General features: G+C 28.3%; 1 protein-coding gene and 1 pseudogene across 5 annotated transcripts in view; one reads left to right on the plus strand and one right to left on the minus strand.

The window, feature by feature from the left end:
- The window catches only part of LOC142328437 (glycine dehydrogenase (decarboxylating), mitochondrial-like), a 50,232-nt gene extending 31,710 nt beyond the window's left edge, over positions 1–18,522 (plus strand). For 3 of the 5 annotated variants that reach the window (XM_075372193.1, XM_075372197.1, XM_075372196.1), the window contains 8 exons: positions 2,995–3,196; positions 5,777–5,893; positions 7,280–7,425; positions 7,599–7,740; positions 9,418–9,628; positions 11,322–11,429; positions 14,665–14,810; positions 17,718–18,522. In XM_075372193.1, coding sequence (XP_075228308.1) covers positions 2,995–3,196; positions 5,777–5,893; positions 7,280–7,425; positions 7,599–7,740; positions 9,418–9,628; positions 11,322–11,429; positions 14,665–14,810; positions 17,718–17,828 — 1,183 coding nt within the window. In that variant the 3' untranslated portion in view covers positions 17,829–18,522. The remainder of the gene's footprint in view (positions 1–2,994; positions 3,197–5,776; positions 5,894–7,279; positions 7,426–7,598; positions 7,741–9,417; positions 9,629–11,321; positions 11,430–14,664; positions 14,811–17,717) is intronic. The other 2 variants (XM_075372194.1, XM_075372198.1) reach the window with 2 other exon arrangements.
- Positions 18,523–22,531: 4,009 nt separating this feature from the next.
- The window catches only part of LOC142328438 (presenilins-associated rhomboid-like protein, mitochondrial), a 72,424-nt pseudogene continuing 69,137 nt past the window's right edge, over positions 22,532–25,818 (minus strand).

Genomic DNA, 25,818 nt, shown 5'->3' on the forward strand with positions numbered 1-25,818 from the left:
TTTTAATTTCAAATTAATTAATTTGTTAATTAATTCATATGTATTTTTCCTCTATACTTACTCTTATGTATTCATATAGATTATTACATTAAAAAATTAATAAATTTAATAATTTAATCTAATAGACCTAATAAATAAAATCTATTTTACTAAAATAAAGCAAATCTAAAAACATAATTACTGAAGTGTTTAAAACTAAAAAAAATCTGACAACACAGGTTTCTGATACACGACTTACACTTACAGTAAAATTTAAAATATTTATTATTTTATTTAAATATAATATTTTTTTCATTTATTTAATTCAATGATTCTAACTAAAGTGCGCACGCAAAACGTATTTAATTTGCGCGGGTGTGGCGATACTAGCGGCGACGGTCGACACTAACTAAACTAATGTTATTTCACAACTTACATAGAGCAAATTTTGCTTGTACTGTCGGCAGACTGGTGTAGCCAAAAGGCTTAACACACCGGTTGTACGAACAGATGAAGTTCGGTGCTGATTTTAAATAATTAAAGTCATAAGTTGATGTTATTGTCAAATTCCATATTATATTTGAAAATACTTATGTATGAATAAATTAAATGTTTAATATACTTGAAATATTAAATGAATTATTTAATATTATTAAATGTTTATTGTAATTGAATTATGAACTGGAACTGCTATTTAATGCAATTATACAAGAATAATGCGATTGCCAGTTGTAGGCACCTGGAACTGAACAAGAGTGATGACTGAAGAATTAATAATGACCACAAGAATGACGATGGACTTGCTTAAATAATGTTGCTGGATCCGCTGCTTTGTCAGGAGTCGAGTGCATTCGAAAGGAGCCGAGTGATGTATAAGGAACTACTGAATTGTCAGCAGCCAAGTGCGTATGAAAGAAGCCGAGTGCTCTGTAAATATTCGAATGAATCTGACCGAAGCCGAAGATATTTAAATTTAAAAATCCTATTAAATACATTAAAGCTCCAACATTTAAACGATAATAACAAAATATGAATTTGTAAAGAATATTTAAAAATTAAAGTAACCTAAGTCTGAATACAAGGTACCGAGTCAACCGGGCGATCAAGTTCCGAGACCCGACCAGATGAAGTTACTTTTTTACACTTAAATATTATTCATTTATTTAATTCTACCACTCACCTGTGACATCACAACATTGCAGACGACTACAATAGTGATGCTGCAAAAATTTTTTTTTTTCAAATATTATTTTTAATTGTTAACAAATGTGTTAGAAAAATATGACCTTAATTAGGTGAAGTCTCGATGTACTGAGGATGATCTTGTTCTGCAGCATCACCTCTTGACCGTTTAAGTTGAAATTTTGACCAAGTTTTGGTCAAAATCGGTCCAGTAGTACTGGAGATATAATGGTGATTTGGTGATTTAGAGGCCAACACCAAACACACAAAAATTAACGTCTGAAAAATTTCTATCTGGTTTTTAGGTTCCTTAGGTATCAAAATGTTAAGATCCAGTGAAAACTGCATATGCCCAAATTGGACTGATTACAGTACTTTACTTTCTAGAACTACAGCTCTGCTATAGCACTTTCTAGACAGGAAAGTAAAAGATAAAGGACTAAATGTTTTTTAGGGAAATTTTTTAATCCTAATTTATTTTAATATAATTTTGGAATATTTAGCAGTTATTTTTATCTAAAAAATAATTGACTATTATTTATAATAATTGAATATTATTATGTATGTGTTGTTCATTTTTATTTAAGAAAACAAACACTAAACCATATTCAGGGTTGAATCTGATTATTTCCTTGCAAATTAAACCAGATGCAATGAAGAAATACTCTGAATAAAAGGAGCAGTATTGCTCTTTTGATATTAGGATAAAATATTCAGAAATAACATTTTTAAGCAAGGATTCCAATGTTCAAAGATGTTTTGAGAGTTTTAGAAGCATACAATATGCTTTTCTGTTGGATGTAGTGTTCAGTGCTTAGGACAGTGCTGTAATGTAGAAGTTTTATGTTGTAGTGTTATATTTGAGTTGTCAAATCTCAAATTCTTTTTAGTATTACTTGTAGGATAAATGTGTTACAGTTTATTGGAAAAAAGGAATATTAAGAAATAATTTTAACTGTTATTTTATTAGTTTTATAAAATTTGACAACTTTGTGAATCGAATGCTTCAGTATTTGTGTAACTCTTTTTTTTTCAAAGTATTACTTTTAATTCTATTGGTCTCCAATTACCTTTGAATATTTTTCATCAAAATTAATTTATTTCCTTTTCAAATTAAATATTGTACTCATATGGTAGATGAGAACTTCATTACAATCCTGCACTTTACAACATGATATTGTCTTTGACAAATGAGACTTGACATATATCTCTTATTACTTTCCTTTGTCAAATATCTTGTATCGTCATTGACAATACACAAACTGTATTTTTAATTAAAGTTTTTGAAATAATCTGAATAATTCTATTCTAATAGTAGGTTCAGGTAAAATTTTGGATGAAAGAGCAGAAAACAATTTTTTAATTTTGAAGAAAAGTTTTATTAACATTTTTTGTTGTTTGTAAAATCAATAATCTTTGAAATATTTGCAAAAAGATCTCATTTTACCTCCGTTTACTGCTCACTCTTTCAACTTCTTTGAACTACATATTGATTAGGAGTCTGCAGAGAATCTTAATAACCTCTAAATTCTTAATAAATATTAAAACTATACTTTTAAAAGAGAAAAGTCAATTTCTTTCCGTACAATTATTATGTCATTATTATTATTATTATGTCATTATTTCCGTACAATCTCTTTTTGGTCTATTTTTAATGTACTATAATGAATTAGGCAATGTTTAAAATTTCCCTTGTGTCACAAACAGAGAAAGAAAGCCTTATTTAATTTTTACCACACCTATGATGTTGTTTTTAATTTTAAAGGTCAAATGAATTATTTTAGTTTTCAAAGTATATTTAGATATATTTTGTTTTATAATTTTTGTTTACAGTGGTGCCCAGGGTGAATATGCTGGTCTTAGAGCTATTCAGACATATCATGCATCACTTGGTGAAACTCAGCGTGATGTCTGTTTAATACCAGTTTCAGCTCACGGTACAAATCCTGCGTCTGCACAAATGGCTGGCATGACTGTTGAACCCATATCTGTTTCCAAAGATGGCAGTATTGAAATAGAACAATTAAAAGAAAAGGTTATATTTTTATTTATGTTATATCATTGTTACTTTAAATCATTGCCAGGTCCCTCATTCCTAATCTATTATTTTCAGAAGATTAATTTTTAATGGTGATCAATTTCATAACTGAAATAATTTTAAATTTATTTTATAAACTTTAGCCCCCTATGAACATAAAAACAGTTCTTGTGTGTGTGTGTGTGTTGGCTAGGAGAGAAGAATACTCATCCCCTTCTATGTTATTCCTGAAATCTTCTCTCCTTTTGTCTGTTCTTTTGAGAAACTGTTTTTTGTCTGTGGTACTTCTATTACAAAATGAGACTTTCTGGTTTCCCTCTGGATAACAGATTTATTAAGTAGAAAAAACCTGCAGCTAAAATTCTAAAAAAAAATATTTGTGTGGAAATTGTTTCAATTTTTAATCTTTTAATTCCTTGTCCCCAAAAAATGGTTACTTAAACATATACACAGCATGTAAATAACAAAAATACCTCCTGCAACATAGGGAAGAAATCCTCATTTAAAATTTAAAAGAGTACAGGTTTACTTTTTATCCTATTTAGAACAGTACATCTTGAGTGAGTAAATGGTAGAAATTCTATTTTTTTTGTTGAGATGAATAGCCTGTGTTTGTAAATATTTTAAATGAAGAAATAGAAGATATTGTGAAACAGAGGATTTCAACCATGTACATTGTTAAGAATGCAAATACATTAACGAAGCCTTCAATATTCATTAGCTTATATGTCAAATAATGAATATTATTGAATTTGTTAATACAAGTAATGCCATTCATGTGGCACTTGTATAAATAATATAACTGACAAAAATTGAAGTAATGGGCATAAATCAAAATAAATTAAGCCATTACAGCAAAAGCCTTATTTCTTTTAGTTTTATGTGGAATGTAAAGATAATATCGAATAAAATACACCTTAGAAAAATTATTAGTAGACATAACTTTAATTATACTTACAGTATGTAGATAGCACTCACTTCAATGAATTATTCATTCACCTACCTATGAAAATTGTGGTACAATATCATTTTTTATTATGTTGCTGATATCTTGAGAAAAGGTTACTTGATTTGAATAAACGAGATACCGAAATAAAATTTAGTCTCTTTTTTGAAGATTTTACTTGCTAATTATGGCTATGTTGTTACATAATGCGATTTAGTCAGCTTCTCAAAATTCTACTATATGAAAGTGTCATTAAAATGACATGCTCACTATTTATGATTTGCTCATTCCCCAGTTCTAGAGTTACCTGGATAAATTTATGCTTAGAATGATCCTTAAATCAATAATACCATTGATAAAAGGATCATTTAGCTTGGCCCATTGTTTCTTGAATTTTAAGCAAACATCATATAAAAAAAATTTAACACTTACTGTTGTTTGCTGCTTTGGTCTGCTGTACTGTTTCATATTATGCATAAATTGTAGATATATTGTCTCATTTGTAAGCTAATTTGTCATATAATTTCTTTTTAGAATGTAGTGTAATGATGATAAATGTGTCGTAAATGAGTTCATTAGTTTCATCATTAATTAGTACACTAATAAAATGGTTTTTTACAAGCCCGCCGAACTGTGAATGTGTCCAAACACAAGACATATTTTCTAGCAATGTAATCTCTTTGGAGATTTCACTGTACTCAAAAAATCTTAAAGAAAGCACTCTTTTTTGAATTACGTTTGATTCACTCATCACAGTTTGATGAATATTATCACATTTTTGGATTGCTTCTCTTTTAATGCAATTTATAAATGTGGAGATAACATTTTTAAAATAACATCACTGGGTGATTTGGATGATGAAATGATGTATTTCATAACTCTTTTCTTTTTAAAAAATCTCAGCTAATTTAAGAATGGATATTTTCTTGCAACAGAAACACCTATTTCATGAAATTCAGAACTAAGGTAATGAATTTAAGGAATCAATTTCTTTTCATCTGTTTATAAAATCTAGAAGCAGCAGAATTTAGGATGCCCAAGGAACACCGCTATCACTTTCAGGTCTCCACAAATGTTTCTAATACCGAATCATTACCGACACAAGTTTCATATTTTCTTATGACTTCTTCATATGAGCTAAAGAAATTGAGAGAATATTATTTCGAACATGAAGAAGGACTGTTTTAAAACTAGGCTTTGAGGAGTCTGTAAAAAGACGTCATTGATCAGAATGGCGCATATGTTCAAAAGCTTCAAGTAAAAATTCCACATCATTACAGTAAACTTTCTTGACAGCCTTTATATATAAAAGAATAATTCTTTATATTAAAGAAAATACTTGATTTTTTTTTTTTATTCTACTTCAATATTTTGTCTAGGTGATGACAAACAATATAATCTAACGTAGTATTTATATAATTTAAATGGAAGGTATTTTAAATATTTATTTGTTACAGTTATGCAAAGATTAATATGAGTATTGTATGTATACACAAATATGAATGTGTAAATATATTTCCTAAACAACATTTTTTGATAAAACTAATTGATTTTCTAGAACTTTATTAACAATAATATTTTTTTAATTTTGAATAATCTAATTATTTTACAATTTTTCTTTTCATTTACAGCTGGAAAAATTTAACAAACGAGTTTCCTGTATTATGATCACATATCCATCTACATTTGGTGTGTTTGAAGATAATGTAGCTGAAATTTGTGAAATGGTTCATAATTTCGGAGGACAGGTTAGGTTTTATATATATCATTTAATTAAAAGACTTACCGTTTACAAACTTTATCGAGTTGAGAATTAGATGTATAGAAAATTAAAGATATGTATAAAGGACATTAATTGTGAACACATAAAACAAATAAATCTATTTATGCATAGTAATAAAGTTTTTATTAAATGGATAACTGGTTTTTGTCGGTCAGCATGAAGAAACAATATTTTTGTTTTTATGTGTTTTAAACAGATTAGAAATGCTTATTTTTAAAAAAATATATTGATTTTTCTCCAAATGATTTTTTTTTTTAGGGCTATTATGTGAAACTTATTGCCATTTAATGCTGCAGATGGTACTACAATTAACAAATCCATATTGAAGCGGTTAGGACACAATTCTTAGAAGGCTGAGCTTTACTCAATAATACTATAACCATTGGGCTAAATTTTGGCTATCAGATAGGAAACAGAGTCATAGTTCCAGTACATCTACATAGTTGGTCCAAAGGTTATAGCATCTTAACTAGGAGCTCAGACCTTCACCTAATGGACCATTAATGAAAAGGATAAGGAAAAGGATGGTTTAAGGAAACCCACTTACATATAATAAAATAATAATTTGCAAATATACTGGTAGTTCAGTTTACCATAAATAATTCTGTTTATAGTACAGTCATATTCTAGGTGTAGACCTTATATTTAACGGTACAGTTGTTTTGCTGAGCAGTACTATGAAACAATAATGTTTGTTATTCTCTGCCAGATGGCCAAGATTATCAGCAGTTTTATTTTAATTTTTCTTTCTTTCACACCTTTTATTCACCCCATTGTTAACTGAAATTATGAAAGTAGTTATATACAGAGTCATGTTAAAATAGATAATTCAGTTTAAAAATTAATCTAAACATTTTACAAAGTAAATTTATTAAGAAGTACTAAAATAGTAGTTTTTGTAATGGCACATTGAAATTGTTTACCAGAAAAAAATGTTAACACTTAAACAGTAGATAAATAAAAACTTTGTTCTTAAATATGCTTAAACAATAATTTGTTGCATAACCTCTTAATGAAATTTGAAATCACTTTACCTGGAAAAATAGCCAAAAAATTGGTACATTTTATGTTTAATTTGTACAAGTTTTATTCAAATAATTGAAACTCTCAATAATAATACAAAAAAGAACAAGGTTTAATATAATATAAAACTTAATTTATTCCACTGAGTGGTTTTTAAGATATATTTCTTTATAAACAACCTTTTTCTTTTGCAGTAATATATTAGGAAAGTATTTTCACATGCTGTTAAATGCAGGTTTTATTATAAGATATTATGATATTAGCCACTTCCTGATTCTATTTTATTGAATAATTTGTCTAATTAAATATTTACTGATCTGTTTTATAGGTATATCTAGATGGAGCTAATATGAATGCACAGGTAGGTCTTTGTAGACCAGGCGATTATGGATCGGATGTATCTCATCTTAATTTGCATAAAACATTTTGTATACCTCATGGTGGAGGAGGTCCTGGTATGGGACCTATTGCAGTGTAAGTGATTGAAATTGTAATTTACTAACAAATATGATTGTAATAGTGGGTTAGTAACTAAAATTTAATTCACTGTAGAATACATACTCATACCAATGCATGTAGTGCAGTAATAGTCCATGCATTACACAGATTTATTAAATAATTTTATGCAATTTTTTTTTTTTTTTTAGTAAAGCTCATTTAGCCCCATTTCTACCCAATCATCCTGTTATTGATTTAACTGGGGAAGAGAAATCACAAAGTTTTGGTGCAGTAAGTGCTGCACCTTTCGGCTCATCTGCAATTTTACCAATATCATGGGCTTACATTAAGGTAATCAATTATTCATACTGTTAAATATATATATATATATAAAGAATTTAATAAAATAAATAAATTAACTTTAAAGTAATATAAAAATATTACTTTTATATTCATTTAAATTAAAACCAACACAACATAAATTTTTCAAAAAGATTAACTAATTATATATGATTGCTTTAAAACAAAACATTAAAAAAGTAAAATAATTAATAATAAATCTAATTTTAATACTTATATAGGTAAACACCTGCTTTATAGTACAATGTGGAAAGAAAAAAATTCTATACAGAAATGAGAAATGGGAATTAAAAAAGCCCAATATTTTCAAAAACAATTAAAATTTTATAAATAATATAATTAAAAAAATCTAATTATGCTGATCACATTAGGGAAAATAGACAAATTTTCAAACATAGAAAACATGCAAACATTGATAACAAAATCTAAATCTGTTACTCTCCAAAAAATGTACATCACAAAATTATAATTGTTGTCAGGAGTATGAAACCTCATCATTTATATATGATCTATATATTAAAAAGAAAAAAACAGCTAACCACATTTAAAATAAGCAGATAATTTTCTTCAGTTCAGACAGAGGCAATTTGTATCTTACTCAAGATGCTTTATATCTATCTACCTACATACATAATTTACCTTATGCGCTTTAATCTCTATTCATATTTTTACTTTGAACTATTTTGCTATTACGGCTGTGTATGAATGTATCTTTTCAATATAAGTATTTGAAAAATACAATATGTAATTTCTTTGAAGTTTCATTTACGAATTTAAAGACGTTTTCAAATGGAATATTCCTTTTGTTAATTATATTTTCCAATTCAAAGAAAATAATAAACTTGAAGCTCTTTGTACCTGATTGTAATATATTAATTATTAAATGGAAAAAATCAGACAAATTTTTAAATTAAAAAAAAAACATGTCTTTTTTGTTTTTACTTCATTCATAGTAATAATAATAATTCCCTGTTCAGAGTTGAAAGAGAGACAGTAACAATTCCTGTCTTTTTTATGGTGGAGACATATGTAAAGCACTAGAGGTATAAAGGCACCCATAAGAGTTGTTTTCTCTGAAAATAATGATAACTGTACACCAAGTTCATGTGGTAAACAGAGTGAAGGAGTCATTTGTAGGGTTGAATATCGGTAGCAGTTTGATGGGCTTAGTGTATCGATATGCCTTATTTATTTGGCTTGAAGAGAAGGCAGTGGAAAATCACTTCATTCCTCACTTTCCTTAGTAGTAAGCTATGTATGGTATTTTTTTTTTGAGAGTGACATTTTTGGGAGAAACTTGAAACTCATGTCAAGTTTTGCCTGTACCCATTTCATTTATGACACCTAAAATTTATTTATTTTAGCAAACAGCCTAATTATAATTACAGTTACAATACTAATGAAAGATGAATTTTGTAGCATATGAAAAATGTCAGGCCTGACTAGGATTAGAATGCAGGGCCTCTATGGTGATGAATGCAGGACTTTCATGGAGATCAGCATAGTGGTAATAATAATGATGATGATAATTATTTAAATCAAGACTGAAGATGCTGTAATTATTGAAATAATACCTTCATTTCATGAGTTCTCTTATGTTATTGTATTATTTTTTCATTAATTTATATTGATTTATACTTTTATATTATTTTTCACTACTTTTTTCAGATGATGGGTGCAAAAGGTCTTCGTAAAGCAACACAAGTTGCAATTTTAAATGCAAATTATATGAGTAATCAGTTAAAAGAATATTACAAAACTGTTTATCGCAGTCCTAAAAGTGGTTTAGTAGCACATGAATTCATTATTGATGTTAGAGAATTCAAAAAAACTGCCAACATTGAGGCTGTGGATATTGCTAAACGACTTATGGATTATGGTAAGGCATGAATGAAATTTTTTTTTTTTCTGTATTATAAATGGTCTGCAGCATTACAACTCATTTGTATCGAACACTTTTTAGAACATTTAAAATAGCATAAAATAAAACATATTACATTATAGCACTTAACTGTTAGGTGAAACAAAAAAATGATGATACAAGAATATGCTCTTCATGACATAGAGAGCTACTGAAGAAAACATATTTTTATAATTTTCTTTTGTATTGTCAAAATTCAATAATAATGAAATAAGTATTAGTACAACTGAAACTATACAGGCTTTTAGATTTAAATCTGGTATGAGTGAATCAAGGAAGTTTGCTTTTTATTTTGAAAAGCCAGTCACTTTTTTTCATTTTTATCTTCTTATTTTATAATGATTGCTAATCTTTTTGTATTTCTATGTCTAGAAAGTACTGTTTTTATATTTTATTATTATAATAGGGCTATTGCATATTCTCTTAATCACAATGATCAAAAAATTTTTACCTACATTTTTAAGGACAGGCTGTGTTGGTGTAAGGCTTTTCTATCATCCGCTACGATCGATCTGGCTTAAATTGTATTATAAGTTTAGGAAATACAAATCGTGTAATATAGTTTTTGTTTGCAAATATTTAAAAAGGCAGGAATAAAAATTCTGAAGAACTAATGATTTAGTGAAAATTATTGTTATATTTAATGAATTGAAAATATTCATTTGAAGCAACAATACTGATTTATGTTTGATTTCAACAGTTCCATTATTTTTTATTACAGTATGGGAATAATTTGCTTTATATGAAAATAATTTTTAAATATTTTTTTCAAAAGAACATATTCTGTTAATGAAATTTATGAGTTGTAAGCTATTTACAAATGAAAAAAATATATATCATGCTGTTGCATGCTACCAGTTTGATAAAGATATTAGAGGATTACACATATTAAAATTCTTACAAATGCAATTTATTTACTCTTAAGTATCTTACTACTTACAAAATAGATAAATTATATATCACAAACAATAATTCTGATTATCTATGAAATTTACAATAATTAATAAAAATGCATACAAAACTAAAAAGTGAGGTTGCAGCGAGATTACAGTTACAGACTCCAATAAACTTTATACAAAGATATTTTACTTTTACTATTTACATAAGAAAGTGACTTATTTTTATAAACAAATAATGTCTTCTGTACTTGGTGAACAGCTTCTTGTAATCGATTGCAAAACAGATTACTGTTACAATTTCGCTCATATGCTCAAATGTTACCACACATATTCATTGAATGTTATTGCACACTTTCTGTAGCTGGCCTTCAGTAGTATCTATAATGTCAGGCCTAGGGCTTATTATGATGTAACTGCAGCTGAATCGTATCCCTTGTTCATTCAAGGGTAATGGCTTCAAAACATCTATTGTCCAAACCTTACACACTATTTTATAAGCTTTTTCCATTGTTCCTGTGTTGTTTCTGCATTTTTCTTGATATAAACTATTAAATAATAATAATTTATAAAAACCACTTATCAACAACTTTTAAAGGAAAGTTGTAGGTAAGAGGTTTTTATAAATTATTATTATTATTGTATAATCATACCAACAGGCCATGTTTAATAGATTATATAAATTATTGTAGGTTTACATTCTTAAACATCTTAAATAATTATTAAAATTAACATTTAATGTTTTTTATTTTTAGGATTTCATGCACCGACTATGTCATGGCCAGTTCCTGGTACTCTTATGATTGAACCGACTGAATCTGAAGACAAAGAAGAATTGGACAGATTCTGTTGCGCACTCATCGGTAAATACAGCATTTCTGATAAATAATTTTTTTTCATATAAGAAATATTTGAATATCTGATATAAGATTTGATTTACAAAATTAAACCTTCCTTAATAGTACAAGTTTTAAGCGTGAAACCTGGATAGTAATTATATTACTTAAGTATGGTATAAGAGAAGTGGATCAAAAAATAAGTTACACCCTTGCTGTTGAATTAAAGGGGTATATTAATGTCTTACGGTGGCAGCACTGGCTATGTTGTTGTCTTTACACTCCCCTAGCAGCAATTCTGTATGACATTCGGTATGTGTGTAGTATCATTGTCAATATGGCGTGTCCTCTAGAGGTTTCGTCCAGTAGTATGATTTTTGTGGGCAAAAAATTACAGTTGTGAAATTCATTGCCAAATTGTTGAGGTATACGAAGAGAATGCACTGTCACACCCCATGATCACAAAATGGTGCCAAATGTTCAGAAATGTAAGAATAAATGTGAGTGACGAACTGTGTGCTGGGCGTCCTTCAACTGTAAGCACGATGGGTAACATGTGAATGCAATGATTTTGAGTAACCGGTGCATTAAAATTAGAGAGATTATAAGTGCACTTAACATCAGTTACGGTCCTGTGTTTGCAATTATTTAGCTTGGTTACCATAAGATGTGTGCATGATGGGTGCCACATCTGTTAGACCGACAACCACAAACATCAACATTCGATTCTGAGGGAGTTGTTTACAGTAAATTTATGTCTCGAGGAACAATGAATGCTGATCTTACTATGAGACTAAAAAAATTGTGTAAAGCCATTAAAGATCAAAGACCGGAAAGATTGAGCGATGGGGTAGGTTTTCTTCATGACAATATTACTTCTCATTCAGCTTATGTAACGTAGAGTTACTGCAAAAATTCAAATGAGAAGTGTGGTTTTGGTGATTATGCCAAAAAATAGATAAAAATATGTAGTTTTTTGTTCAAAAAAAAAAGAAAAGTTTTATAAATATGTATTTGTTTCATAGAGGGGGTTGTAACTTACTTTCTGATTGTCCCTTGTATTATAAGAATCCGTTTCACTTTATGATATTTTGGTTTAATACCCCTAATTTAAGAAAGCCTCTCTATCTTTCTTTTTCAATTGTTCTTTATTCCTTCTCTTCTTCCTTGGATGAATGTTAAACACTGGTCACTATGTTGGTTCCTTCTAGTAGCTGTTTCTGTTTCAAGTTTCTTGTGGTGCCTTCTAGTAGCCTGGAGGCCAGCTATTTCTCTACTTGGGCTCAGTAGAGTAGCAAAGCTTTTGCGCCTGTGGATTGTGTTTATGTTGAAGTTACATGAAAAGCCAAATTAATTAGACCTAAAATACCCTTCAGTTCAATTTGCCCAGTCTTCTATTTCTCATAAAATCTATCTGATCACTTGGTAATAGTTGAATTACTGTTGCCTGATGAATAAAATTTTTATGTGTTTTGTTGAAAATTATATCTCATAAAATAATGAAATTGATTTTCAGCCCAACAAATTGAAACCATAATGATTATCTTGGGCTTCTAGTGTAAGAACAAAATTACAGAAAATACATGACTATCAGATTGCTTGCTGGTACCCATATGTATATAAACATAAGGACCGATAATTAATAAATAAAAATATTAATTTTGATATATTTATGTTAATACTATCTTTGCTAAATAAAGAAGTCTTATTATTTCTAACAAAAATAACAATATCCATATCAACCAAACCAAACATTTTCCTCTATGCAGCACAGTACTTCAAGAAACAGAAATCAAAATATGCTTTCATTAATAACTCATTATTTATTTTTTTTAAATTCAATTGATGCCTTCTAAATTTTATTTTAATTTCCATTGATTTTTTTACTTTATTATTATCTCATATACACTTAATATTTTTATGTATTAATTGTTTCTAATTTAAAAATAAACAAAAATTACATATTTTTTGATGGGATACTACTTAATCAGACCCTTTATTTGTGAAAATGAGGGCCATTTATTGATCTGAAGCTGTCTTTCATTCATAATATAATAATCATTCAAACTCTAGCTTACAAATTACAAGCTGTTCAATCTGTTGTTAATGTACTGTTGCCAAACTTCAAAACAGTGACTGCAATGCTAGGCATTCAGATATCAGTGGGAGTACAGTATACCTACGTGCCTGCACAAGTGCCACTCATTCTTCACCAAGTAGCCGACTGTGCAACTCTCCCACCACAGCAGTCCCATCACTCGCAGGCACCTATAAAAGAGCGAATTTTCAATTCATCATCAACCACCGCCTGGAGAAGAAGAAGAAAGAAGTTTGCTGGCTGTCGGGCCCAGCATGGGATTGCTCTGGGAGAACCGCCTCAGTGCAAGATGACCGACACTTTGAGGCTGTGGGGGGCCGGGGGGCCACCACTGCCTCTGAGGGAAGAGCTCGGGCAAGCTGCAATTCTCCGACTACATTTGAGCCGAAATTGCTGGAGACCAGCTTTTTCTCAGGCTATCTCACAAAAGACCCCTATCAAGGCCATCATTCCAAAAACCTCAAATGGCACTTTTCAGGACTACCACAAGATTTTAAGGTACCATGCATTGTTGAAGCCATTTGGCGACAGAATATAGCCTGTAAATTTTTAATAGGATAAAAATGGTTATCCAACCATCCATCTAAGCAACCATTTTGTTGCTTATCAAAAGTAAAAAACTCATCTTTTACAGTTTCTCAATATATCAGAAGTGTTTCTTAACTGAGTGGATAATTTAAAAAATAAAATATATTTATTATTTTGTCTTTTACTATTATTAAAGCTATCATGCAACTATAATCAAATAATTTTTTTTTTTTTTTAAATGAATGAGTAGAAATTTACATTCTTTTTTTGCCCTGCATTGTGATCTAATTATATATACACGTTTGCACACACATCATATTTAATGTTAACATTAATTTATAAAAAATAAATTTAATCTTACATTGATTTAAACTGCAATAATAACAAGTTGACATTATTGGTATGCATTCCTCAGTTCACATTTATTAGCAAACATGTCATGGGAGTTGATTTCAATTATCATTTATAATTTTGTGGTTTTTTTCTAATATTATATATTCCCACAAATTTTTAAGTAAAGTTGTACCAGATTAAATACTAGAGAATGTAGTTGTTCAAAGTAGTAGCACAGTAATACTTTGCAATTTACACTAATGGATTTTCTAAGTTGTTTAAATAAGATGTTTGTTTTAATAGGTATCAGAGAAGAAATTGCTGCAATAGAAAATAAACAAATGGATATAAATCTAAATCTTTTAAAACTATCACCGCACACACAAGAACAAGTTATGGCTGATGAATGGAATCGACCTTATAGCAGGATACAAGCAGCATTTCCAATGGTATATTTTTACTTACTCATAGGAAAAAAAAATATTTTAATTTAAAAATTACTGTAATTAAACATTCACAACACTTACTGTACGATTAGATAACGAAATTCTTATTAATATTTTAGCTAGCTGTGTTATATATATATGCATGTGGGTGTAATAAAAATTTAATTTTAAATATAACTAGCTTTTTATATAGTTACTGAAAATAAATAACATTTATGTTTGAAAATATCGCTAGATGACAAAGCCAACAGACAAACTGGCTGCCGTTTGATGAACTAAAATTCTTCAAATATATAATCAAACTTCTCATGGAAAATACACAACTTTCTCATAGAAAATAGAGCATCGTAAATTTCTTTTTGTAATGTCTTTCAATAATACAAAGTAATTTCAAATTTAATTATGAGGAGTGTTAAAATTTAAATTATAAATTGAATCTGGTGCGAAATATAAGAAATAAAAGCTGAAGTAGTAGCACATCTGATGGCTGGAAACTAGCATTAACCTATTCCAACAGTTCAGCACTTAGCTGTTATATGTTATTTCGTTATAAGTGGAAAAGTTTATTATTACAAAATTTCTTACAAAAGAAAATATGAAGCTGTCAGAAATTTACATAAGACTTAAAAGATATTATAGTGAAGGAAATGTTGACAAATGTAAGCATTTATAAATGGAGTAAATCTTTTAAGACTGTCGAAACATATAGAGAATAAACCTCACTCTTGTTGTTTGAAAACATCGGCAACACAGGAAATGACTGACACGGTTAACACAATTATTCAAAATGACTGTCGAATTACAGTGAATATTGCTTCTACATTTGATATCAGTATTGTCAGTCTGGATAGCTCTATTAAAAATCAACTCGATTATCAGAAAATAGGCACATTGCATTTTACAAATTCTAATGGACAAACACAAACAGATATGCCTGTTCATTGTTGGTAGCAGTCTACTTACATTATCATTCCTCTTTTTACTTCCTTGGACGAAGTAAGAAAAGTACTGTGATCGCAAAAAATTTTGGTTTTTAGATTTCAACGGAATTATCCATTTTGATCATTCCTAAATCCATTTTAACTAGTTTTGGCGAGACGTCTGTATGTAAAAAAGCATGAATGTATCTTGATAACTCAAAAATAATTGGCCTTTTGATTGCAATCAACTTAACCAAAAGTGTAAAAAAAAAGCCAAAAATTCAAATGTTTTGTATTTTGGACTCTTTCTTAACTGCAGTATTATAAGCCCTCAGAATTTTTCAACGATATATTGTAAGTAGTACTTAATTTTATTGGTTCCACAGTTATAGCCAAATAAAATTTAATTAATGAAATATTTGGATCTTACAAGGGGAAGGCACATCGGTTCAAATCTGAATTCATATACATTTATTCTTTTTTAACTTTTTTTTTTTAATTTAAATATATTGATTTATTAATAATTGTTAACCTCTGACTGTAAAAACAAATTGCAATAAAAATTCAATAACAAAAAAAAAATTAAAAATAAATTGGAAGTTATTAGTGAAATAAAACTTTACATTCTTTTCATTTTAATTCAAAAATTTTTACACAGGCTAATAATTATTATTAGCAAATCAATGTAATTAAATAAAAAAAAAAAATGTAAATGAAGTCAAGATTCCAACCGATGTGTCCATGGTTACAGATCTGACACGTTCTCACTTACACTACACAACTACTTGAGTGGCGTGTAACAAAATTAATATATAAACTGAAATAAAATGCTGATATGTACATCACAAAAAAATGTGATCAGTGTGGTGTCCACCACAATGCAATTCTGTAACTGTCCACTTTATATAAAGTATTGGAGGATTGTATCTACATTCAAATGAAATAAGTTTAAATGAAATGCAGCAAAAAATGTGTAGATATAATTTAATAGGCTTACAAGGAAGTCATGTAGTGTTCACTTCAGATTTTTTTTTTTTTTATCGAGATGAAGTTTCTTACTTTTGTATTTCTTGCAAATCGTTTATTTTTTCATATAGCTACATTGTTTACAGGTTTAATTTAAAAAAAAAGTAAAGCTAACTTTAAAAATCATACTATAAACCAAAATGACTTTTTGACTTGTTCAAATTTCAGTTTTTGAAGTCGTTATTAAATTATTCTTAATTTGGTACAAAACCTAAGTCATTCTTTAAGGAGTTGCAATAATGATTTTTTATTTAATTTTTCACTGTTTCAACCTGTCTCCTTGAATATTTATTAGTTTTCTCTGCATTAGACATTAACAGAGGGGGAACAATTCTCTTACCTTATCAAAGAGTTACGAAATGATAAATTCCCTGATAAATGATAAATGCCATGCCTGACTGGGATTCGAACCCAGGACCTCTGTATGAAAGGCTGAGATGCTACCACTCACACCATGGAGGCCGAGGCCGGCCATTTAGAGATGTAATTTTCAATGAATGTACAGTATGTTATTAGATTCAATTATGTATGTATGTGTGTGGACACATTTCTCTTGGATTTTGATTTTAGATTACTAAATTACACAAATGCAGCCATTCGTTACATGAATTAGGCATTGGGTTTACCTCAACATGGTCGCCAAAATATAAATTTTATAATAATCATTACACAATAACGGGGTAAGCTATCAAGTTGGTTCAAACATGGTAATGTAAGGTTTACTAAAATGTATAAAATATAAAAATATCAATTTTGTAGATCAAGTGTTTTGTTCCACCCCCAAAATGGTGGAAAAACTAACTTTTTAATAATTGAAAAAAAAGGTATGCCATAAAACCTCCAAAGCAAGAGATAAATAAATTACATTAACTTATTAGCAAGTATGTTGTGGCAAAATTAAAAGTTAAGAGATTATAACTTTGTATATTTTGTATATTCATATTTCATTTTAAATTCTGTACAGGAATTTGTTCGACCCGATAATAAAATCTGGCCAACAGTTGGACGTATTGATGATATATATGGAGATAAACACCTTGTATGCACTTGCCCTCCAATATTACCAAGTTTTTAATATTGGGATACTATTCAAAAAGAAATAAGTGCTTGAGAATGGAATATCAAGATGGAAAAATTTACAACATAAATGTTAAAAAATGTTTCAAATCAATTTCAGTGTACTTTATTTAAGGATAAAATTATAAAAATTTTATCCGAGTCGTTGTATTTTCCTGGTGATAAAAGCTTCTACAGAGTCTGCCTCTGTCGATGCTGATTGCTGTAGTAATAATGATGTTTGAACTTAATTTTGTAACATTTTATTTATTAATTATATGCTCAAAAATTATGTAAGATATTAAGTTGTGTTTTTGTAAAACCTCTTTTATTATTATATATATTTTGGATTATTCACAAGTGTATTTAATTTGTGTCCTTTATTGTTTATTTAAGATCTTTTTAATTATGAATTCCTGTGCATTTTAGATTTGTTTCAACAAGCCAGTTTGTGAAAGTATACTCAATGGTGGAGTGAAATGTTTTAATGAGCTCTTATTATGAAATACTCCATCTGTTTTGTCAAATGTAAAACTTATTTCAGTCTCAGCAGTCAAAATTTGTACACCACAGGAGAACAAAATTGTTTGATAATTTGTATATTGTTTTATAGTTCTGAATGCGATGTTAACATAAATTATTTTAATGAGTTTATCTTTTTTGTAATTTATTTTGTTTTTAATAATAAAATTTGTGTAGGAGTTTGTCTAATAGTGTACTGTAATGGTCATTTGCTTTAATTAAAAATTTTATTCATGTAATTTATCTCTGTTAAGTGGAATGAAGTGTATTAGTCTGAAAGTTAGAAGTTTATGATATTGAGATGACTAAATGTTATGTATGACAAATTTTTTCAGTTATAGTAAGTTTTCCATACATTTTAAATGTACGTTTGCATTCATGTTTTTTGACTGTAGGTCCAAGATGTTTGTACTTTTGTCTAAATAAACACATAAAGGTACATATGTATTGTCTTGCCGAGAGTGAATGAATGTGATGAAGTAAATGTCATGCGGTTAATTTAGAGCAATAGTTGTTAAAGTTGGGTGGTGGAGCCACTGTTGGCGGGGCTTGACTGTGCTACTGAGGGCATGGTAGTCCATGCAGCCATGAGGTGTGGCACTGTGTTGCCAAGGGGCGGTCTTCAGGTATGATGTTTATAATGGGCGATGGGATGTAATCTGAATTTTGTTATTACATGTAACACATTTTGAATGGTATGAGTTTAGCGTTGTAATGACTCATTACTTAGTTGATGGTTGAGGCATTTAGTCACAAGCATTGGTATTAAAATTGGAACTAGATACAGAGTTCGCGCTTCCACGGACTCACTTAGCAATTCAGAGGGTGATATTGTAGGAAAAAGAGTGAAGCTGTCCGAAAGAAGCCTAAAGCGAAGGTGTTGGCTGATATAATTTTTACTGTTGTAAATGTCTGCCGAGCAATTTGCATCGGTGGCATCCCGACTGATGACTGTGAGATGTAAGAGGGTCTAAAGATGACCTCCGGTAAAGCCCCTCAGGGCTCAAAATGGAGAGAGTGGTGTGGCGACTGGAATTGCCACAAAGTGGGTGTGTCTTCCCCAATGGGATTGGGATGCAGAAAATTATTCATAAATTACAAATCTTATAGCTTAGCTTGAAATAAAGAGCAAAAATATTGGTTACAGCAAGATGGATGCTCTGTGTCACACTTCCAATTTGGCTATGGAGTTGCATGAATTTTTTTATAACTGTAATTTCTTGTGGAATACGGTATCTGTGGTCTCAAAATTTTTCTCACCACCAAATTTCTATTTTTGGTTCATTTGAAAGTTACTATAACAAGAACAACATACACACTTTGGTGAATTTAAAGAAAATATCAAAAGATAGCATTTCTGCTAGCTGAAGTCAGTGCTGCGGTAACTAAGAAAAATTGAACTGGACATAAAAACAAGTTGATTTCTCCATCAGTGCTCAAGATGGATATTTTGATCATTTTTATGACATGTAAAAGGAAAAATACTAAAATTATACTATGCTTAGTTTTAAATATTAATAAATTACGCTTGTCATTAAAAAAATTATTTTCAAAACACATTCCTTTCACAAGTCTAAAATTACTAATAACATGGTCTTTGGAAGTTATTTTTATCCTCCTTAGTCCACCTTTGTTGTTCAATCACTTTTTTACAGTTAATTTTAGCTTGCTTAGGTTATAGTTTTGAATATAATTAATATTTTTAATGAAGCGCAGCATAATTTGTATGAAAATGACTATATCAAGGACATCCAGAAAGGTTTGGCTGATGGAAAATTACAGACTTTATTAATAAATAAAATAGAAGTAATTTAAATAAAATTAAATTAGTTTTACTTCCTTGTACGAAGTAAAGAAAGTATTGTGATCATGAAACATTTTGGTTTTCATATTTCAACAGAAATATCAATTTGACCATCCCTGAATCCATTTTGACTAGTTGCGGCATGACATCTGTATGCACATATGTATTATGTATCTCATATAATTAAAAAATGATTAGCCGTATGATGTTGAAATTTTGGATTTAGGACTGTTGTAACATCTAACTGTGCACCTCTCCTTTTGATTGCCTGAACCAAAAGTGTCAAAAAAAGCCCAAAATAAAAATAAAATTGGTGTTTGGACTTTTTCTTAACTGCAGTAATAAGCCCTCATTGATAGCTTTTTAACGATATATCAAAAGTGGTACTTATTTTCATTGGTTTCAGAGTTATAACCAAATAAAATTTTTATTAATGAAATATTTGGATCTTAGGTTCACATCGGTTCAAAACAGACTTCATCTCCTTTTTCTTTAACTTTTTTTAAAAATTTAAACACATTGATTTATTAATAATTATGTTAACCTCTCACTGTAAAATTATTTTTATGATGAATAATAATTCAATAACAAAAAAAAGATAAAATATTAGAAGTTTTTTATGAAATAAAATTTTATGTACTTTTCATTTAAAAAAAAAATGTGTAAATGTAATTTAATTTAATCTGTGTACAAGGAAGTCATGTGTTGTCAACATCAGATATTTCTGTTATGATAAAATACTGAACTACTGCTAGTAAAAAAATTCAAGGATTACTATTAAAATGTAGAATTCTATCTTTAACTTAATCGCACTTCTTAATTTTTTTAATTTTTTTTCTTGGTTGAACACATCATTTGTTATTGTGTCTGTATTTTGAGTAATTACTGTTACTGTAAAATTAAACCACTTTCTGTGTAATTTGTCTTTAGGTGTTTGTTCTATTAAATTGAATTTTTTCTCTCTTAAAAATGTATGAAGAATTTTTTAAAAGAAAATAACATCGCATATATATTATATAAACTTAATTATAACAAAAGTAATAATTTGGCTTTTGTATGTTAGCAAAGATGATGGTCTGAATTATTACTTCAGAATGCATTTCTGTTGCTGAAGTAATTTCAGGATGGCAGTATGAACTTTTACATTGATAACAATATAGTAAAGGTACTGTAAGAATTTAGACTTTGATTAAAGTAACAACCCACCAGAAAGTAATGAACTTAGATTTTATTTCGCAGAAGTTATTGTTTCAACTAATATGCTACCATAATTTATTTTTACATTGAAAATAATCTGAAGTTTTAGGTAAGGGTTTCTGTACTGTGCAAATCTTTTAACTTTGACGTATTTATACATCCTTAATCGCTGTTTTATATTCAAATATATATTTTTCACAGCTTTTTATGTTCCACACATCTTTCTGTTACTAAATTAATTGAACGTGGATATCTTAATACACAGCTCATCAATCTCTTTAAAAAGTTTTGTCACAAATTTTAAATATGATTAACCTGAAAACCTAACTTTTCACTTTATAGAAGATAATTTTGATAATAATGAGATCTTTATCATGCTGATCTTTATGGGAGCATGAAAAAGTCTTTCTTCTGGAAGGTTCTTGTTTTTAATCCAAGTCAGGGTTGACTTTTTTCATACACAACAAAATTCATCTTTCATCCATAAAAAAGTATAGCAATTAAATTTGGCATCAGCCTGTAATTAAAAGCATAAATAAATTATTCCCTTAAATATAAAAAGAAAGGTGGTAAAAGGTATCTAATTTATTAAAGAAAAATTTACTTTTTTGTAACATTTCATCAAACTTATTTAAAAGAAGCATTTCTTTAAAAATAAACTGTTTTTTTTTTTATTAGTCAGAAGTAAGATAAAAAAACAAATTAATATATATCGATAACAAAATAGGAAATAAAACATTAAATTTTTGTTTACAAAATAATAAAACATTTTTTATTTTTTAATATTAAAATACCATTCGAATTTAATTTAAATGACTTCATACATAAATAAATGCATACACAACAATGTGTATTAAAATATGTGCACGTTTTAATAAATACTATCCAGAATTAAATATTTTTTCGTCACATTTTTTTGTAATAAATGCATTCATTATTATTTATAAAAAAATTACTTATCCCTGCAGTGTAACATTTGAAAATCTGTAACAAAGAAAAGTAATACATATATTTTAAGGATTTCATTATCTTTTTTAAACGTCCTTTTAAGGATGCTGCTCTTTGTGTGAAATAATCATTAGAACACAAAATGCATATATGTTGCAAAAAAAAAACCAAACATGCACGGATACACCGGTCGAATTAAAAATCATTCATTCTAAACGAAGGATACATTGATAAAGAAGTAAACACAATAATCAGTTTTTATTGTAATCTTATTGCTTTGTAGCTATTAAAAGTTAGCAAAAATGATTTAAAGGAATACAATGTTTATATGAACATCATCTTTTATAGTACATATGATTTTCAGAACCTTCAATCCGATTAGCAGTACAATCTCCCTGTAACACATGGAACAGTACTTTTCATGACATACTGGAACAGTACTCTCACTAACATTTGTTTGCATTTTCATTCATTTGGTTATGTGAACATAATTTATTTTGTTATATATTGAAAGGTAAAAAAAAAAAAAATTAAATCAAATTACTTGCATAGGAAATATATTTACCTTTAAAATATTTGATTATTAACATTGTTTTTATCAGTCAAAAGATGACCTAAAATCATGCCATGCTAGAACAACATATTTACGGTTCTGCCAAATGTAATAATTTCCATAATAATACCATCCTCTGAAAAAGAAGATTATATGCATTCAACACAATATACATAATAACAAATTTATACTAAAAATTACTTATGATTACAATAGTTACTGTTATCAAATCCTCTGCAATAAGTCTGCTAGGAAAAAATTGTATTATGTTAATTACTCTAATAATCAAACCAGCCTGTATATTATATTATTTGATGACACAATATATTACATAATTTGTTGATTTACTATCTTTTTATGCTTATATATATATATATATATATATAAAGCATGTTACAACTGTACGGTTAACGCATAAAACAGACAGCTTCTTTCAACTCAGCACATTCCCAAATCAGTACCAAAAAACCCCTTCAACTTACTTGTTTTTACCAGTTATAAATGATTTGAATTTTCTGTTTTCTTTTTCCATCATAATTTTTTAATAAACCTTATGCTCCACAAGTATTACATGCTTATGTTATCATGCAATAACACAATGCTCTTTGTTAGGTGTCATTGATTGTATATTCTGGTGTGCAATTTCTATATCATTTGATAGAAGGCTAGCGCAGCATTTGTTATGTGCTTCCTTTTTGAAAGTCGATCAACAATGTACCGAATTGATCCCGAATAACTATGGTGATAAATATAGCTAAAAAGCAAATCCTGCTTATACTTTCAATTGTGACAACAGATGTACTATACAAAAATGATTGGCATTTCATTTCTAAAGTGCTTTGCAATACTTATTTTCATTACCGTAAACAATCAAATTGAAAAATTCATCGTTTCTTCTGTATACTATGACAAAAATGCCACTAGTTTATGGTCTTTTATTAACTAATATGAGTAGTAACATACATAAATTTTGTTATCATCCAACTCTTGATAAATGATTTTATAAAAAATTGCTCTAGAAAGAACTGGAAAAATCAATCCAAATCCAAGATATTGACATGAAAGCTTAAAAGATGTAACACTGTCCTTATTTCATGGTGACAATGATAATTATATCATATATACTTTAAAACTAGATTATTTAATTAAAATTCAATATAAATGACCACGTAAAATCATTTCAAGATGGTAAATTAAAATAAACATTGGGGAAAAAACAACCCAACCTTATACTGTAGAAGAAAGTAACATTACTAAATGGTCATTCAGTAAAAATTTTAAAGTGAGAAAGTACTATATTTAAATCCTACTCGTGATACTATTTATAGTATAAATTTAAATTTTGGTAAAAAGTACTCATGTGATAATCCACATAATATTACAACAGTTGTGCATAAGCATATATTCTACGGATAAAAATCTTATTTAATATAATTAAGCTATATTAATATGATATTTAATAAACTACACACAAAAATTAAGATGTTTTTCTCAAAAACACTCCATTGATTTTTATTTCCAATTAATGTACACTACCTTCAATCTTCTAAGAAGAGTACATTTTAATTGTGATGCAGTTTTAATCATTATAGTTTTCTGTGATAGCTCTAGTAATGTTTTAATAATAAGCTGCAATGATTGAAAGAAAACTAAAATATGTACTATGGACAAATCTTCAGTTTAATATATACTTTAGTGGAAATATTAAATGTATTGTTGCCAATATCCACAATATACAATGGAACGCCAATTTCCCAGATGTCCAGCTATCTGGACTCCTTACATCTATCTGCACTAGGCAATTTTAAAAAAGTAACACGTTATTAAAAAAAAATCTAAAACATAAATTACAATCACATCCACATGTCATAAAGATTGATTCAATAGTTGTAGCATAAAACAGCAAAAAAAAAAAAAAATAATTTATTTGTTATCCCTTAAAATGTTAAAATTCAAAAAATCTAAAAATGGTTTTAAGATAATTATCTGAAGAGTATTTGTAAGCCCAAATCGAATGAATATCTCGTTTAGTATAATCGGAAATGGGGAAAATTTACAATCATTGTCAACATTTTTTTTACCTCTCATAGCTTTCAAGATAGAATTTTAAAAAAATCTAGAAACTGGTTTTTAAATACTTTGCTACCAAGAAATTTAAAAAAAAAAAAAGTTAATATTACCCCATTTTAACTCTTTAAACTCAGAATCTAAAAAAATACTTTCTTAATGTGCAGTTACATCATAAGAAGAATGTGTATACAAATTTTCATTAATTTATCTTCTGTAGTTTTTGATTATCAGTAAGTAAGTAAGGACATATTTTATTTATATATATATATATATATATATATATCGCATGTTTTCAGTTCATATAATAATCTGGTTTGATAATTAAGGATATTGAGAGACAGTACATGTAAAAATTTCTTATAAATACAATTTATAATAATGTAACTCTGGTGCTGTTAACATAAGTATCAATATTGTTAGGGATTGTTAATATCATGTCTGCAACAAAACAATTGTTTTATCAATTACAGAAAAAAGAGAGATCTTAGAAAAATTGGATAATGGTAATCAGATGAATATGGTTCAGGAACATCCACTCTTTCAGATATTTAGATAAGTGGAGAAAGCATTATGATTAATGTTTTGCAACTCAAAAAAGAATAAAGTATTTCCAGTAAGACAATGAAGAAAGCATCAAATGATGAGGGGAATTGAGCTCTTTTGGTGATTTGTTCAAAAGTGATCTCTTGATAAACCAATTAGTGGATCAATTCCAGTAGAGAAAGCAATTACTTTAATAAGAATCTAAATGGGAATGAAAATATTATTGCAAATACAGGTGGCTTCAAAATTTTAATCAGCATGATGGAATTTGGGAACTTTAAATTCATGGAGAATCATCAGCAAACATCCCAGTAGCAAATGAATTTATTCAACAATTTTCTGATTCTTTTAAAATATTATGATGAATACTTT

This window comes from Lycorma delicatula, chromosome 7 (assembly GCF_047948215.1).
Source record: "Lycorma delicatula isolate Av1 chromosome 7, ASM4794821v1, whole genome shotgun sequence".
NCBI classification, from domain to species: Eukaryota; Metazoa; Arthropoda; class Insecta; order Hemiptera; family Fulgoridae; genus Lycorma; species Lycorma delicatula.